The 15,036-nt window shown below is 39.8% G+C and overlaps 1 protein-coding gene across 1 annotated transcript in view; it reads right to left on the bottom strand.

Annotated features, from left to right (window-relative positions):
* Positions 1–14,487, bottom strand: part of MMP16 (matrix metallopeptidase 16) — a 283,386-nt gene extending 268,899 nt beyond the window's left edge. Inside the window, exon 1 of the mRNA XM_010952046.3 lies at positions 13,990–14,487. Within this exon, the coding sequence (XP_010950348.1) occupies positions 13,990–14,121 (132 nt within the window). The 5' untranslated portion in view covers positions 14,122–14,487. The remainder of the gene's footprint in view (positions 1–13,989) is intronic.
* Between the last annotated feature and the right edge of the window lie 549 nt (positions 14,488–15,036).

Genomic DNA, 15,036 nt, shown 5'->3' on the forward strand with positions numbered 1-15,036 from the left:
ATACTTTCACCCAGTATGCACTAAAGGAGTTAAGGAATGATGTAACTATTGAAATGGATCAGAAAGTATCAAACTACAGACTAACACCTACGAATAGGGATGACGTATCCGTTCATTCCTCCAGCACACATCTCCTAAGCTCTGGACCTTTTGCACGGCAGCATCAGGCTCGTGGAATACAGTGGTGGTGACCAAGGCAGTTAGAATCTGTCTCTTAAAGTTATAATTGACCATAAGAGACAGACAGTAATTTATTAGACAAAAACCTTTTACAACAGATGATTTGCACATGCATTTAATTTACTCTAATATATAAAATTTAACCATATGTTCCAGGCAAAGAGAGAGAAAAACTATTTCATTCAAGTCTCCTTAAATTTCTCCCTCAGCAAACATGAGTTGGCCTATATGGCTCCAAAGACAGGAAAAGCAAAACTCAAAGGCACAGAGAAACAAAACAAATTGATACCTGGCTTCTGAGTGTCCACATGCCAAGTCTTAGCAATTAATAAGTGTATTAACAGATTTCTAGCAGTAATTTTAAGAGTGAGCTTTTGGGCTTACGTACATATGTCAGTATCTAGCTTTGAGGTAAAATAAAACACTCTGCGATCCTAATTATGAAAAGAACTTTGAATCATCAGTAGAGAAGGTTATTATAAATGTATCATGGGTTCATTTTCTGGTGATGGAGGTGGGGGGCAGACTGGGGATTAGCAAGGCTAGATAATGTTTGCTGGGCACTAAAGAGTATGTAGAAGGGTGGGGAAGAAGTGAAGGAGTTAAGCATTTTGATGACGACCCCAAGGTAGGTGGATCTCGGTACATCCAGGGGGGAAAAGAGGAAACAGTATAGCTGCTAATACACTGGTTCTCAAAGTGTGGTCCAGGGACCTCTGTGGGTCCTAAAACTCTGCTTGGTCAAAACTATTTTAATATGATGTTATTTACCTTTTTTATTCTCATTTGCTTGCAATTGACAGTGGAGTTTACCAGAGGCTACATGATTTATAATATTGCAAGTGTGAATGCAGAAGCAAATATAACAATTCGGCCAACTTTTGTTAAACCAGCTTTTGGAAAAAAGTAACACAATGTCTTTGTTTTAACACTAATTTTTGTAAATTTTTTTCACAGAAATATGTTAACATAGTAACTTTATTATTGTTAATTTTAAATGAATTTTTAAATAAATACTTTAAAACTTTCTCAGGTCTAACTGTCTAGTACTATAAACCTAGGTAGATATAAATCACACTAAAAACTTTGGGGGGCTTCCAATAATTTTAGACCTGTAAAGGGGTTTTTAGTTTGAGAGTCAGAGGCTCAAAGTAGGGCTGTAGGCAAGTATATATGAGAAATGGGCAGGCAGACAGGTGAGACTACAGACTGGAGCTGAGAAAACCTCTAAACCAGAGATGAAAACTAGCAGTTGTCACTATGAAGGTATTTTAAGTCACCGGAATCCACAGCACTGCCCACATAAACATAGAGTAAGACATGGTCCAACACCAAGTCCTGAGCAACCTAAGATTTAACAGTGAGGCAGCTCTAATCTGCAGGGTAGCGTCATGAAGAGGATTACAACTTCTTTTCGATCTCAAACTACTGTCTACATGTAATTAGCAGCAGTTTTTACTCAGCAGGCTGGTTACTGTGTATTAACTGGATTACACCCTCAGTATACTATTTTTATAGCTCTGTTGAGGTATGATTGATACAGAGTGAGCTGCACATATTTGCAATGCACAGTTCGAGAAGTTCTGACTTCCAGTGTGAAATTATCATCACAATCAGGGAAATGAATGTACTCAATCACCGTCGAGTCTTCTCTGGCTCCTTTACAATCCTCCCCCAACTGTCCCACCCTCCTCTCCAGTTTCCAGACTTGCTCTAGACTTGTGTACGTTTTCTCCAGTTTTACATGAATGGGATCCCACAATACGTGTCCTTTTTGTCTGGCTTCATTCACTCATGATTATTTTGAGATTCATTCATGTGGTTTCATGTATCAACAATTCACTCCCTTTTTACTAGGAAGTGGCATTCCGCTGCAGGGATGTACCAGCGTTTGCTCACGGACACACTGATGGACTCTCGGACTGCCTCCCATTCGGGACTCCCTGCAACATTTCATGCAGCGTTGGTGTACTGGTGATGAGGACTTTCAGCTTCTGTATGCCTGAAAAACATCTTTGCTTCATTTTTAAAAGGTATTTTCACTGAGAATAACATTCCAAGTTGACAGTTATTTTCCTTTCTTTTAGCATTTTCAAGATTTTTCTTCCCCAATATCTTCTTGCTTGCATTATTTCTGACAAGAAATATGTTAGCCTTTCTTGTTCCTTCCTCTGTGTGTAACGTGTCTTTTCTTCTTCTGTCTGCTTTTAAGATTTTCCCCTAATCACTCATTTGAACAATTTGATGACCATGTGCCTTGGCATGGTTTTTTTCATGTTTCTTGTGCTTGGGATTTATTTAGCTCCTTGGATCATGAGTTTATATATTTTCCACCAAATTAGGAAACCCTTTAGTCATTATATCTTCAGCTATTCTTTTTGCTCTCTCCCCTTTCAGGGACTCAAAATATACACATATATTCGGCCACTTTTTTCGATTCGTTCTCTTGCTGACTGCAAGTTTACTATTTTTTCCTCCATTAATATCAAATTTGCTATAAATTCCAGATATACCTTTAATTTTATATATTATACTTTCTACCTCTAAAAGTTCAATTTGAGTACTTTTCGGTATATTCCACATCTCAATTTTTGAACAAAGAATACAGTTATACTGTTTTGATATTCTTGTCTGCTAATTCTAACATCTGTGTCATCTCTGGATTAGTTCAGATAGACTGACATGTCTTCTCATTATGTGTTGTGTCTTCTTGCTTCTTTGCAGGTTTGGTAACTTCTATTATTGCATGTCAGACATTGTGAGTTTTAACTTGTTGGGTGCTGGATATTTTTGTATTCCTGTATACCTTGTAAAGCTGTGTGGTGGAAAGCAGTTTAGTCACTTACAAAAGTCTTGCTTTTAAGACTTTTTAAGCAGAACTAGAGCAATTTTCAGTCCAAGGTGTTTTTTGTTTTTTGTTTGTTTCTTTTTTCCCACTACTAGGGCAAGATGCATCTGAGTATTCTACCCAACACCCTGTAAGGGATGAAATCGTCCAGTCTGGCTGGTGGGAACAGGCCCTGTTCCCATCTCTGTGATCGCCAGGCATTGCCCCCTCTGATCACTTTGGCTGAATCTTTCCCCTGCACAGTTATGTGCAGATCAGTTCTCAGCTGCACACCCAAGGGGGACTCTCCGCACTCTCCAGTGCTTTCCTTCTGTGCAGAATTCTCCCCTGTGGTATTCTGACTTGTGAATTCTAGCTGCCCTAGTTTCTCTGTACTCCCAGCTTCATCTCATTAACTCAGGGAGTCTGTCTACCTCAAACTGGCCCTGTCTTCCCTGCACTGTTAACCTGGAAACTCTCTCAAGGAAGTAAACAGAGATCACCACAGGGCTAACCTCATTTGTTTCCCATCTTTCAGAGAAGACTACCCTTCATGACCTGATGTGCAGTGACTTATAAACATTGTTTCATATGTTTTGTCCATATTTTACTTGTGGAGAGGGGTGATAATTCAGGAGCCTGTTACTTATCTTGATCCATTACCCTTTACCTCTTTAATCTTAGAACAACCCTTGAGTTGAGTCTTACTATCTCTAGTTTAGGAAGGAAACTGGGGACATAGTCAATAGCTTGGCTCACTCAAGTTCAGCTAAGATGGTACAGCATTCCTTCCAAAGCTCTCGCACGTAGCCATCATGACATACCACCTACAGAGGAACTGAGAGAGCGCTGAATGCATCGTTAACACTGGGATTATTATTATTTTTTTATAATAACAGCTAGATTCTCACCTTTGTAAACTGGGTTAGAAACAGTCTTTCCTTAAAAGGCTTAATAAATGAACTAAATGAGCCTTGAATGCTACAGACAGCAACAAGGACTGAAGGTCCTTTAAGGACTAATGATGTTTTTCACATCCTCTGCTCAGCCACCAAGGTGAAGCTTCCACTCCTTCCACAACAGCAATTATCAGACATCAGGCATCTCAAACAGCAAGGAGGCAGGCACCAAATCCTGAGGCACCAGATCCTTCTCTGGATTGATCTATCTCTGAGTTCTCTTTTACATTACGATAAAGAAATATATTAGAAATGATAAAACAAATCTGTTGCCTTGCAGCTTCTACCCAATCATGGCAGTTTATAGAAACAACCAACTCCAGAGCTCACGCTAGTGAGCAGTCATATACACAAACATTCTTTCCTGGCAGGGCACCACAACACAGATCTGACATAGGTTTTCCTTCACATTTTCTACAATGTTCTATTCTTTTCATCTTGGGATATAATCAAATCTTCCTAAAATCTGTGACAATCACATTGAATGGTAAACCGCAACCTGACAAAGAGATGAGGAATGAGCCAGTATGATTAATTTAATATTACATACAATTTAAGATTACGCCACATTTAGTATTATACGCAATTGAACAAAGGCTGCCAATTTTCTAACGAGGAAGAAATCATAAAGGGTACTCAACAGTAAAATTACACTGAGCACTCGATAGTCAATCTTGAATCAGCAAATCAAATCAACAGCAGTATTCAGTTTTTACTCCAGGTAAGATGCTATACTGGGATAGAGTTAGCATTTTCTTTACATGTGTTAATGATTTCTTCTCAGTTTGGAATATAAAAGACGTGAGCGATGGAACTGGATGACCCTGTCCTTACTGAGAACCTCAGAGTTAATTCTCGCCTGTATTCACTTGCTTAGGACCCTGGGATCCATGGCCAACCTGCCTGCTTTGATTCTGGGCTACTCCACACCAGGAGAATTCAGAGCTTTGTGGCCTTGGCAAGTCCCTCAACCTCTCTGTGCCTCCAATTCCTCATCTGTGAAAGAGAAACAGTACTGCTAACTCACAGGATTGTAATAAACTTCAAATGAGTTAAAATATGTGAAACATTTAGAACACTGGCACACACCAAATGCTCAGCCAGGGTTAACGCTTTATTATCATTAAAATAAGGTGTTCAATGAAATCAATTCCATTTTACTGGTCGTTTGGACTTTGTCTAATTAGAATGTAAAGCCAGCACATAATCGTTTCTACATTCCCGGATACCAGCAAGAATGAAGAAACTGAGAGACACCCTATTGGTACTTAAGAAGGTGATTGCTTGGGACTGTCTGAATGCTGTCATTATAAAACTTGTGCTATAGACAAGCAATAAGGATCACAAATCCGTCTTATGAATGGTCAAAATAAGGCAAAGATTACTTTTGTAATTTGCTTGAGTCACCCATGGAACAAACAATTGCATTTAATCTACATATAGAAGCAAGTCAGTAAGTTACATGAATAGAGCTGCTGTGATATTAAAACACCCAGATGTCCAAAAAAGCATTGTCTGTAACTGTGAGTGAGCTTTTGTTAAGCCGGTTCTCAATTTCATACAAATCGCTGAGTACACATTTGATTCTGGAAGTTATTTCACTCTATTCTGCCTTATTCACAAAGAAAGAGGAGACGGGAGGGAATGTAGCTTCTTGTAAAATGGTGGCCAATTTCCAAGCCTGGTGCCCCATAATATCTCTAAAATAAGACATCCCTCAAGACTCCCAACTAGAAGAAACAAGCAGGACCATGAGAAGGAACTGCCTCACGAGTGTTTAAAGAGGGAATGAATGCACAGACGTCTGAAACCTAAAACAAATTCAAATTTCAAATTGCTATAAACAGTGAGAAACTATGAGCACACGGTATGAGTTTGACAGTGAAAAGTTCCCATGGAAAAAATGTCTTCGCTGACATCACTCAGGGTCTGACTCCATCAGCCACCTGCAGAGGCACGTGCCTGCGCGCCACTGACATCACCTCAGGTGCATGCAATTTGGGGACATGAAATAAAGTTCATAAAAGTATCCAGCTTCCTCGAAAAGCAGCGGTCGATTCCCTCTTAGCTTGAACGTGACTAAAACAAATACTGTAAAATTCCATTCCAGTGAGCAGCTTCTTTGGGTTTACTTGGTCATTTGAATGCATTTCTCTAAGGACCATCTCTCCTGAGACTGTACGTCTGTGAAGCCATGACTTACTTCGTTTATCCATATTTCACTTAAATTGACTAGATTAAAAACTTTCAAAATCCTGAATAATGCTTGTGAGCAGATTATATCTTAATTAAATGCTGGCATTCCCCAAGGCATTAGTGATTGCCCCTTTTTAACCTCTCCCCCCCTTATACAATAATCTTTTCAATTGAGAGACTATATCCAGGGTTCCTATTTAAAGGAAAAACACTGTTTCACAGTCTTGTGGCTCATTTCTTACGTATTTTTGAAAAAGATGGACAGGGTAAAAGCTATATTTTAAAATATGCTTTCATAGAAAAAAATAGCTATTCAATACACTCCCATGGTAAACATGAAAAAATAAAATAGTCTTAGTCTGACAAGCTCGTAAAAGTGGATATTTGCTACATGTAATCTAAAAGGCATAATCAAATTGGATTTACCTCACCTCTTATCTGTAAGACTATTTCATTCTAGTTAAAATGAAAATACCAAAAACACCCACAGTCATTTATAGTTTCTGACCTGTTCCACACCTCAAAACAAGGGACTTTAAAAGCAGTCCTGCATTATAACAATCTTTGTCATACTGTCATGTCCAGAACTCCCCCAAGCCCCTCCAAACTTAATTTCCTTCTTAGTTCATCAAATATTTAATCCCCAGTACCAAGTGGCTATCAGTAAACCCAACTCGCATATTAAATTGTGAACCACGTGTGTTCATTGATTTCCTTGAGCTCCTTGTGACTGGTTAGGATTCACTTTAAGACATCTAATTTCACCTACTGTCCTTGACTTTAAACCAATTTCTACTCTATTGGAATCTTTAAACAGCTCAATAGCTCCCTCTAGCCTCCGTTTATATACTACACCCACAGGTCACAGTCAAAGGTTAGGGGACTCCAGCCGGATTATCCTCACTCTCTTGGCCAAGCTTCTTATGTGGCTCATAGAGACACTCCTCTGATCCAAAAACCCAAGGCTACCCAGTGCCAAATGGTCGTGGTGAGACACTGAGACAAAGCACAGCCATTCAGGATGCCAAATGACAGGAAGCAACAATCAAACATGATTTCATGAATAACCTCAAAATCTATAAATAGCTTTCCCAAGGAAAGAAAGCAAAGGGAAAGTTGTCACACGTATTATTACTTAGTAGCTTATCCTTTTAACATGAACTGCTTTTTCTGTTTGCATAAGCTGCGTATTTTATAAAACAAATGCAACCTGATGTTTCACATTGAAAATCAAATGTGTTGTGAAGAATAAAAATAACCCTCAAAGAGACAAGTGCCAAAATTATTTTCCACAGTGGGCAAAAGGGACGTACAGTAAGTATAAGCATTTCACTTCACTATAAAACATGTATTTTTTATTTATAGGCAGATAAATGGATTTGAATTTTAAGACCGCCCCACAGCAAAAAAAAGAAAAAAAAACACAATTTTGAGATTTTGATCTTAATCCAACATGCCTTTTTATGATTGAGGGACCACTCATAGATGACATATATTTTTCAAAATAACATCAAGCCATGTTTTTAATGTTAAATTTTTAAAGTTTGCTACCTTGGCCAAAAATTGATTTTAAAATTACATGTAATTTTCTACCAGTGTTTCTACTGCTCAGCAGAAGGCCAGGATCATTTCCAAAACGGAACGCCCTGTGTCACTACAGATGATAACAAATGTTGGATTTACGTTGCACATTCTGTATTTCTTTATGATACGGAGTTCAGAAAAAAAATCTGAAAACTCTACCTTTGTAATCTAGTTGTCCAAAAACATTACAGGGGTAAATACATGCATTTCCTCCCTTTTGGCTACATAAGTTAAAGCTGGGAGGCTAAATACAATGCAACTTCAAATTTGGAAATGGCCTTAGTGACAGTTAGTTCCATTCCCATTTTTGCAGATGAAGACATTAAAGAAAGGACTTGTCTAAGATCAAAGCCATGTCAGTACAAGAACCAAAGTTAAAGCCCGTGTCCCTTGACCTCGGTCCCAGGGCTCATTACACTATATTACTATCTTCCATTGCCTATGTTATATGAACAAGATTTTTTTTTTTAACTTCTTTGTCATGGAATAATACACTTTAATATTTTTTTCTGCCAATCCTCCTCCTTCTCTGATTAATTAAAGAAAAAAAAACTTTCACATTCTGGATTTGCAGTACAACACAGAGCTGGCCTACGTAATATATCAAATCTTTCTCCTACTGTGACGAGGGAGCACTTGGGCCTGGAGCCAATTAAAATAAACAGGCCCATTGAATCATAAAGGCCTATTTCTTTTCCATGGTATTTGAAAAGAAGAACAGACTTCAGCAAACTGAGTCTTACAAGAGAAGGTGTGAGCTGAACTTGACATTCTATGATAGTAACAGATGACAAGACAAAATGTAAAAATTGTATTCCTGAGTTAAACTGTCTAAGAAAAAAACCCACGGGAAGAAAATGTACTGATGTCAGTTGGGTTGATTTTCAGTAATATTACAATACTTTTTAAAAATTAAAAAAGTATTAAAATGAAATCTTTCTAGACCAGCTGGTATCTCCTAACCTGACAGACTTTTATGTAATTAGATGCGATCATGCCAATTGCCTCTGAATCAGTGTTTATTTTTCACGAGTAATAATGACATCTAAAAAGTATGGAGTGGGAAGGCATGTTCCTATGTAGCTACCTGTCTACCATCCATCTCTCTAATATCTAACATACGATATCCATATATTCACTTAATCATCGGAACAACCAACGTGACAGGTCTGATTAGTACCTCCATTTGTAAGGTATGTACATTGAGGCTCACAGAGATTAATTATCTTGTCTGTTATTGACTTAATGATTAACTTGCAAGTAATAAAGGTTGGGATTAGAACCCAGGCAATCTGATGCTGGAGTATGTGCCCTTAATCACTATACGACACCAGAATAAAAAAAAAAAAAAAAAAGACTATTTGATGAATATAAGCACATTCACAGATATTTAAAGTGAATTGTGATAGAAAGTAACATAAAAAATGACTTTCTCAACTTGAAATATATGTGCTGAAGGGTCAGAAAATTCCTGAAGGAATATAAAGAGATAAATCTCAGGTTCTGACACTGCACAAATTTAACTTAATTAATTTGAATGTTCAATGGCTCCTTTTGGGAGGAATCCAGAAATAATTCCAATTGGCCATTTACCAAATATTCTGAACAGGTACATTTTGGGTAGTTGGGGTAGGTCAGGTAGTGAAATGAATTTACATAAAATCATTCATGAATCCAACTGAAGACAAAAGAATTATACCACTGAACAAGCTCATTAAAATTTTCTTATGTTAATAACCTGACATAGCATGGACAAGAAAAAATAGAAACTTCAGCTCTGTTGCTTTTAACCTGACTTTAGAAATAAAAAAGCTGTTATTGAACTCAAACTCTATTCTTACTTGAAAGGGAAGAAAAGCCTGAAAGAGAATGTCCAGATGTACAGGGGGACAGACGGGGACAGACGTGGACAGCTGGTCTCTGAGGATTTCTTGGCTGCAGTAGGAGGCAAACAACCTCACAGGCATCTGCTCACCTGTGAGCAATCATGTCACCCTAAATCCAGACAATCTGACCAAGCAACTCTGAACAGAGAAAGGCACAGTGAAGGTGGGGCACACAGGAGAAGCTAGAGAACCTGAGGGCTGTTGAGTCTTCTGGTCTCTTGGTCATAGTTCTTGGCCCTCATGGCCTTCTCAATGGCCAGCATACTTGGGATTCCAAAGCCTGGAATCCTGCTGCAGGTAAAAAAAACCCCATGAATCAGCTACACAGCACCTGCTGTTCACCAGTAAAAACTGCTATGGTGGAGCATTATGGGGTGTAATCAGAGTCCCTCACTCAAGGAAGCTGACTACATCATGGTGTCACCATCCTTCTATGAGCAAATGACATAATGCATGTTGACTATTCAAGCAAGTAAAAGACAAGAGATATGAGAAAAGGCCCCACCATATGACATTTTAAAATCTGGAAAATATAAATTTGTTTAGCTCTAAAACGTCTCACCACTAATTGCCACTGAGATTATATGTGATACAAAACTACTCCCAGCAAACTCTAACCTTTCAGGTAGATTCAGATTAAATCTGACAAAGCTGAATAAAGACTAAGTTAAAGAAACATTTTGCAAGAAAAATGTAGGAAATGGTCACATCCACAAATGTAGGAAATGGTTACATTCATAGTACTTGTCATAAAGTAGCCTTTTGAAATCTACAATCTCTCTTCTTTCTTTAATTAGGAAAAGCAAAATCTTTTAATTTTTGCTTTATCAAGATTTTTTGTCACCAAAAAGTCATCATCTTCTTAAGCTTTGATATGTGTATCAGAGTGTCACATCTTTTTATTTTACCATTAAATTGGCTTAAAATAATTTTTCATTATGTGTGCTGTTGTTTAAAAAGTAAAGAATATGCCATTCACATATTTAACATTCGAAAAACTATCAAAGTTGATGAAAATTATTACTACTATCTTAAACTTCATGACAAAAATGCTTATAGTGTTAAGAAAAAAAAAGAAAAAAAAAGAGCCTCAGGATCATGAGAATCTCCACTACAACAATAACAGTATTTTAGAGACAAAATGACTTTTTAAAGAGTGTAGAGATTAAACCATGGGTCTCTGCGAACAACTCAGCTGCTTCTGACCAGTGAACGCCTGTGATTCAGACTGCTGTCCAATGACAGCAGCTTTTGACTTTCAGTTACTACTCGCAATGTTCCTCCTTTGCATCACATTAATGGTTATCACTGAAAGGCCCACTCCCCCAAAATGGATCTGATGATATACAAAAATCTTTAAACAAATGGATACTGAAAATTTAGCATTAAAAAGTGTTCTACCTGCAATCTATTAGGAGGGGAATTTATTGACTCTTCCATAGTACTACTTCTGGTAGTGTCTCACCCTTCTTCTCAGCTGTAAGAGATTCTCCTTTTTGCTTCTTAAAAACAAAAACAAACAAACAAACAAAATGTACTCTTTCTCTGTAACAGGCTTTTTCAGCATGTTAACAAATATCTCCTGCTCTAACAGTTAAAATTCCAAATGTTTAGACCCTTAAAAATCAGATAGGAAAAAGTTAACATGAATATCTCCACCCAACCCCCTCCCACCTCCAGGGGAAAACAATATAGGTTTTTAAACCTTAAATTATTGATATGAAAAGTATGGAGGGGTCCCATCGATTGTAAGTTCAGTGAGGGATAAAGCATTGTACTCTCAGTTGTCAGCATAAAAGAAGCATCTTTTAAAAGCTTCGTTCCAACTATAACTTGGTGTGCTTGCTAGAAAAAAATTGATGATCATATGAGCTTCATGCATGATTGATACCATTACTGTTTATTTTAAGACTGTCCTTGAGAATCAATCAAATAAAGCATTCCCACTGTATGTTGTGCAAAGCAAGAATGGGGAACACAATATAAATGCCTTTTCTGAAGAAGATGTGATGGACTACTCTTCCCATTAGTGCTTCCTATCAAAGAGAAGCAGCCAATAAAAGTGAATCAGGCAGAAATTCATGTCAGAAAACATCCCCTGTTCTTTATAGTATGTTGAATTAACTAGCAGCTACTCTTAAGATTAAAAAAAAAAAATTGGAGGTATTATTACACACAAAGAAGTAACTAAATCCAACTAAGGATATGTTCGAATGCTTAAAAAACTGTTTGGAAATAGTACAAACTCTCAAAGACAATCTATTCTAAATCACTAGAAAATCTCCTTTGTATCAAATATTCTTTTTTAAGGTCTCAGATGGCACATGCCTCTTATCTTTCATAATTAAATCTTTGTAATAAATATGGATGGAATAACTCAAATACTCTAAAACTGAGAACATAACTTTTTCCATGAACCATTTTTAACATATACCTTGAAGAAAGAGAAAACAGCAATGCAAAGTAAAATCTTTTTTTAAGCAAAATCATAACTTTTTCTTGCATAATACCTTATTAAACTGATTGAGGGACTCAAATTATGAAGGAATACAATCACATTGATCTTCAGGCTGAAAAGGGAAACCTGATAATCATCAAAACACTGATGCTATCCCCAAAATCTCTGAAAGCAAATCTGACTTTCCCAAAGCAGGTAGCCATGAGTCCAGGCTCTCCCTCCCTCTTCATGGTGAGCAAGATAAAACCTAGCACCTACTTTTAACCACCTACCCCATGCCCCACCCCACCACAATCACCACCATCACCACCAAACTGAAGCAATAGGCCCTTCTGTTTACAACATGATAAATAACAGCTTGCCACTTTCATTCCTCTAGTCTATGAACTAATTACTTCTCTATTTCCACCTTAGATTATCTCTTGATTTAAATGCTAAAAACAAAAATCCATGGGTGGCAAGTAGTTTCCAAAGTTCACATTTGCCATCCAGAAAAGTCTGGACTTTCAGCCCCTTTCCATCTCTCTTTTATTCAGAAAAACAAAGTTGTATTTTTCAAAGGGTTAAGCAGTTTTGGTTTGAATTGGGCTTTTGTGTAAAATAATCACACTTAACATCTGTAAACTCAACTCTCCATAATGGTTCTCACTTTTTCAAACACTTTGTTTCTCTACCAACCATCACTTATTACATGGAGTCCTAAGAACAGTTTATATAAACAGAGAGTTTATTCAGAATATACCCTCCCATATAGCATTTCTTATGGACACTTTGTATATAAATCTGTTACATGAACCATGTTCAGATACTGTGCAACAGGTCCCGCTGTTGTGTAAACACACACTCCCAACAAAATGACAGAAAGCTTTCAACAATCAACAACATAGGGAAAAATCACATTATTCTTCAGAGACTTAATCGTAATTCTTTTCAGGCAGCAGAAGATCTTGTCAAAAGGAGTACATTTTACTAAGACCCTCTTCTGTCTTTGTATTCCACGGTGTATGTGATAAACTGGTTAGAGCCCAGATGTATACAATCTTCCACTGATTTACCGCATGTTACTGGCTTTAGTGCTGAGTTGATGACAGGTTGAGTTCTTTGGCAGAGGTCTGACAAGTCGTTATCCTTAAGTTCCCTTTTGCTTTGTGTCTGTCTGCTCCCAAAGCTATCAAAGTAAAGCAAATGACAGTCTAAATCCTCTCCCATTTGCCATGAGAGTGTGAAATCAAATTAAAAACACACCTCAGAACTATTACATTGGGCCACGTTTATTTTCAATTGGTGGGGGAGGGGGAGAGAAGACACTTAAGAAGAGATGGATTTCCTGTCTTCTGTGCAGCCAGATCTAGTTACTGTGTATTAAGTTATGTCTAAATGAGAAAAAGACTCTGTCTAGTCAAGTGTTTTATCACAAAGTAATGTTATTAAACATATCAAGTATTCCCACACTCTCCTCTAGAGTCTTTGATTTTCAACCTCCTTTGTTAGGCACAAAACACAGGGAGAAAGATTTCAGGAACAATACTATGGGAGCATATCTTGCCAAGCAATGAATTCTGTATTTCCCGAGTTTATTTATCATCAACTCAAACTGCTTTTATTAAGCCACACGTTTGCTGTATGTCGGACTTCGCCTCCTTCCCTGGTGAAAAGCATGGCTTGTGTCTTTGAGCGCGCAGCACCCGTGCTTTGTGCTGCTGGGGATAACGGATTCCTAGTCTCACGCGCATCCATCACCTAAGACACTAGGAAACTCAACAAGGGTCTCGGCAGCCGGAGGGGAAACAATGTGGTGAGACCCGGGCTGCTCTGAGCTACGGGGATCCGAGGGGTGAACGAAATGTTTCAGAGAGCAGCCCAGGCAAGGGGAAAGGAAGAAAGCCCTCGTACTCTTACCTCCACATTGAAATACTGCTCCGTTCCGCAGACGGTAGCACATAAAATCCAAAGCAAGGTTTGCAAGAAAAATGCCCCCGAATGATGCACGAAATCCAACCGTCTTCCAGTGCCGAAGGTAAGTAAGATCATAGTGACCTGTGCTTCAGTGGACGGACGAGCGAGTTCCCCTTCGTTTCCTCCCTCTCTGTCTCTCCCTCCCTCCCTGCTTTCCTTTCAAAAAAAGTCCTCCGGGTGGGTCGGAAGCCTGCAGGTTCACCCACAGCCGGTCAAGGGGAGGAGACGGAGGTGCCCCGCGCTCTGCAGCCCCCAGAGAAGCAGCGGCGGAGGGAGGGGCAGCAGCGGCTCGCGATCACCGTCCCCGGGGGCCCATCACCGGGAACGTGGCGCCCAAGTTCACCGGGGTTCCGGCTCAAAGCACCGAGTCGCAGCCGCAGCCGCCGCCGCCGCCGCCTCCAGCCCGCGCGTCCTCCTCCTCCTCCTGGTCCTCCGCCTCCTTCTGGTCCTCCTCCTCCTCCACCGCCCACTCCGCCGCCGCCGCCGCCGCCTCCTGCTCCTGCCGGATGGGCCGCGGCCGCTCCCCGCTCTCTCGCCGGGGCTTCTCCTTCCCTCCTCGCCCCGGTCCCCTCCAGAACGTTCATCCGTAATCTACATAACTCCTCCTTCCCGGGGTCTGCCTGCCTCTCGGGCCCTCTCGGTGCGCGCGCACACGCACACACGCGCACACACAGACACACATCTGCACAGGAGCGCACACACAACCCGCCACGCACGCGCACGCTTCTTAAAGGAGACTGCCTGTAAAGGGTAAACCGCTCCTGGGCCGCGCACTGCCGAGGAAGCAGCCCTCGAGAGGGGCCCTGGGCTGCATGGGGCCGTTCACACACCGCCCACTCCTCAGCCGCGACATCGGGCGCCCGGGCATCTGGGCGGCTCCACCCTTCCATCTCGCCCACTTTCCACCGATGCACCTAGAAACGAATGTGCCCCTCCCGTGCCGGGGACTGGGTGGGGCTCAGGCTGCGGACCCTCTTGTGGGCTGGGGAG

This window comes from Camelus bactrianus, chromosome 29 (assembly GCF_048773025.1).
Source record: "Camelus bactrianus isolate YW-2024 breed Bactrian camel chromosome 29, ASM4877302v1, whole genome shotgun sequence".
NCBI lineage: Eukaryota > Metazoa > Chordata > Mammalia > Artiodactyla > Camelidae > Camelus > Camelus bactrianus.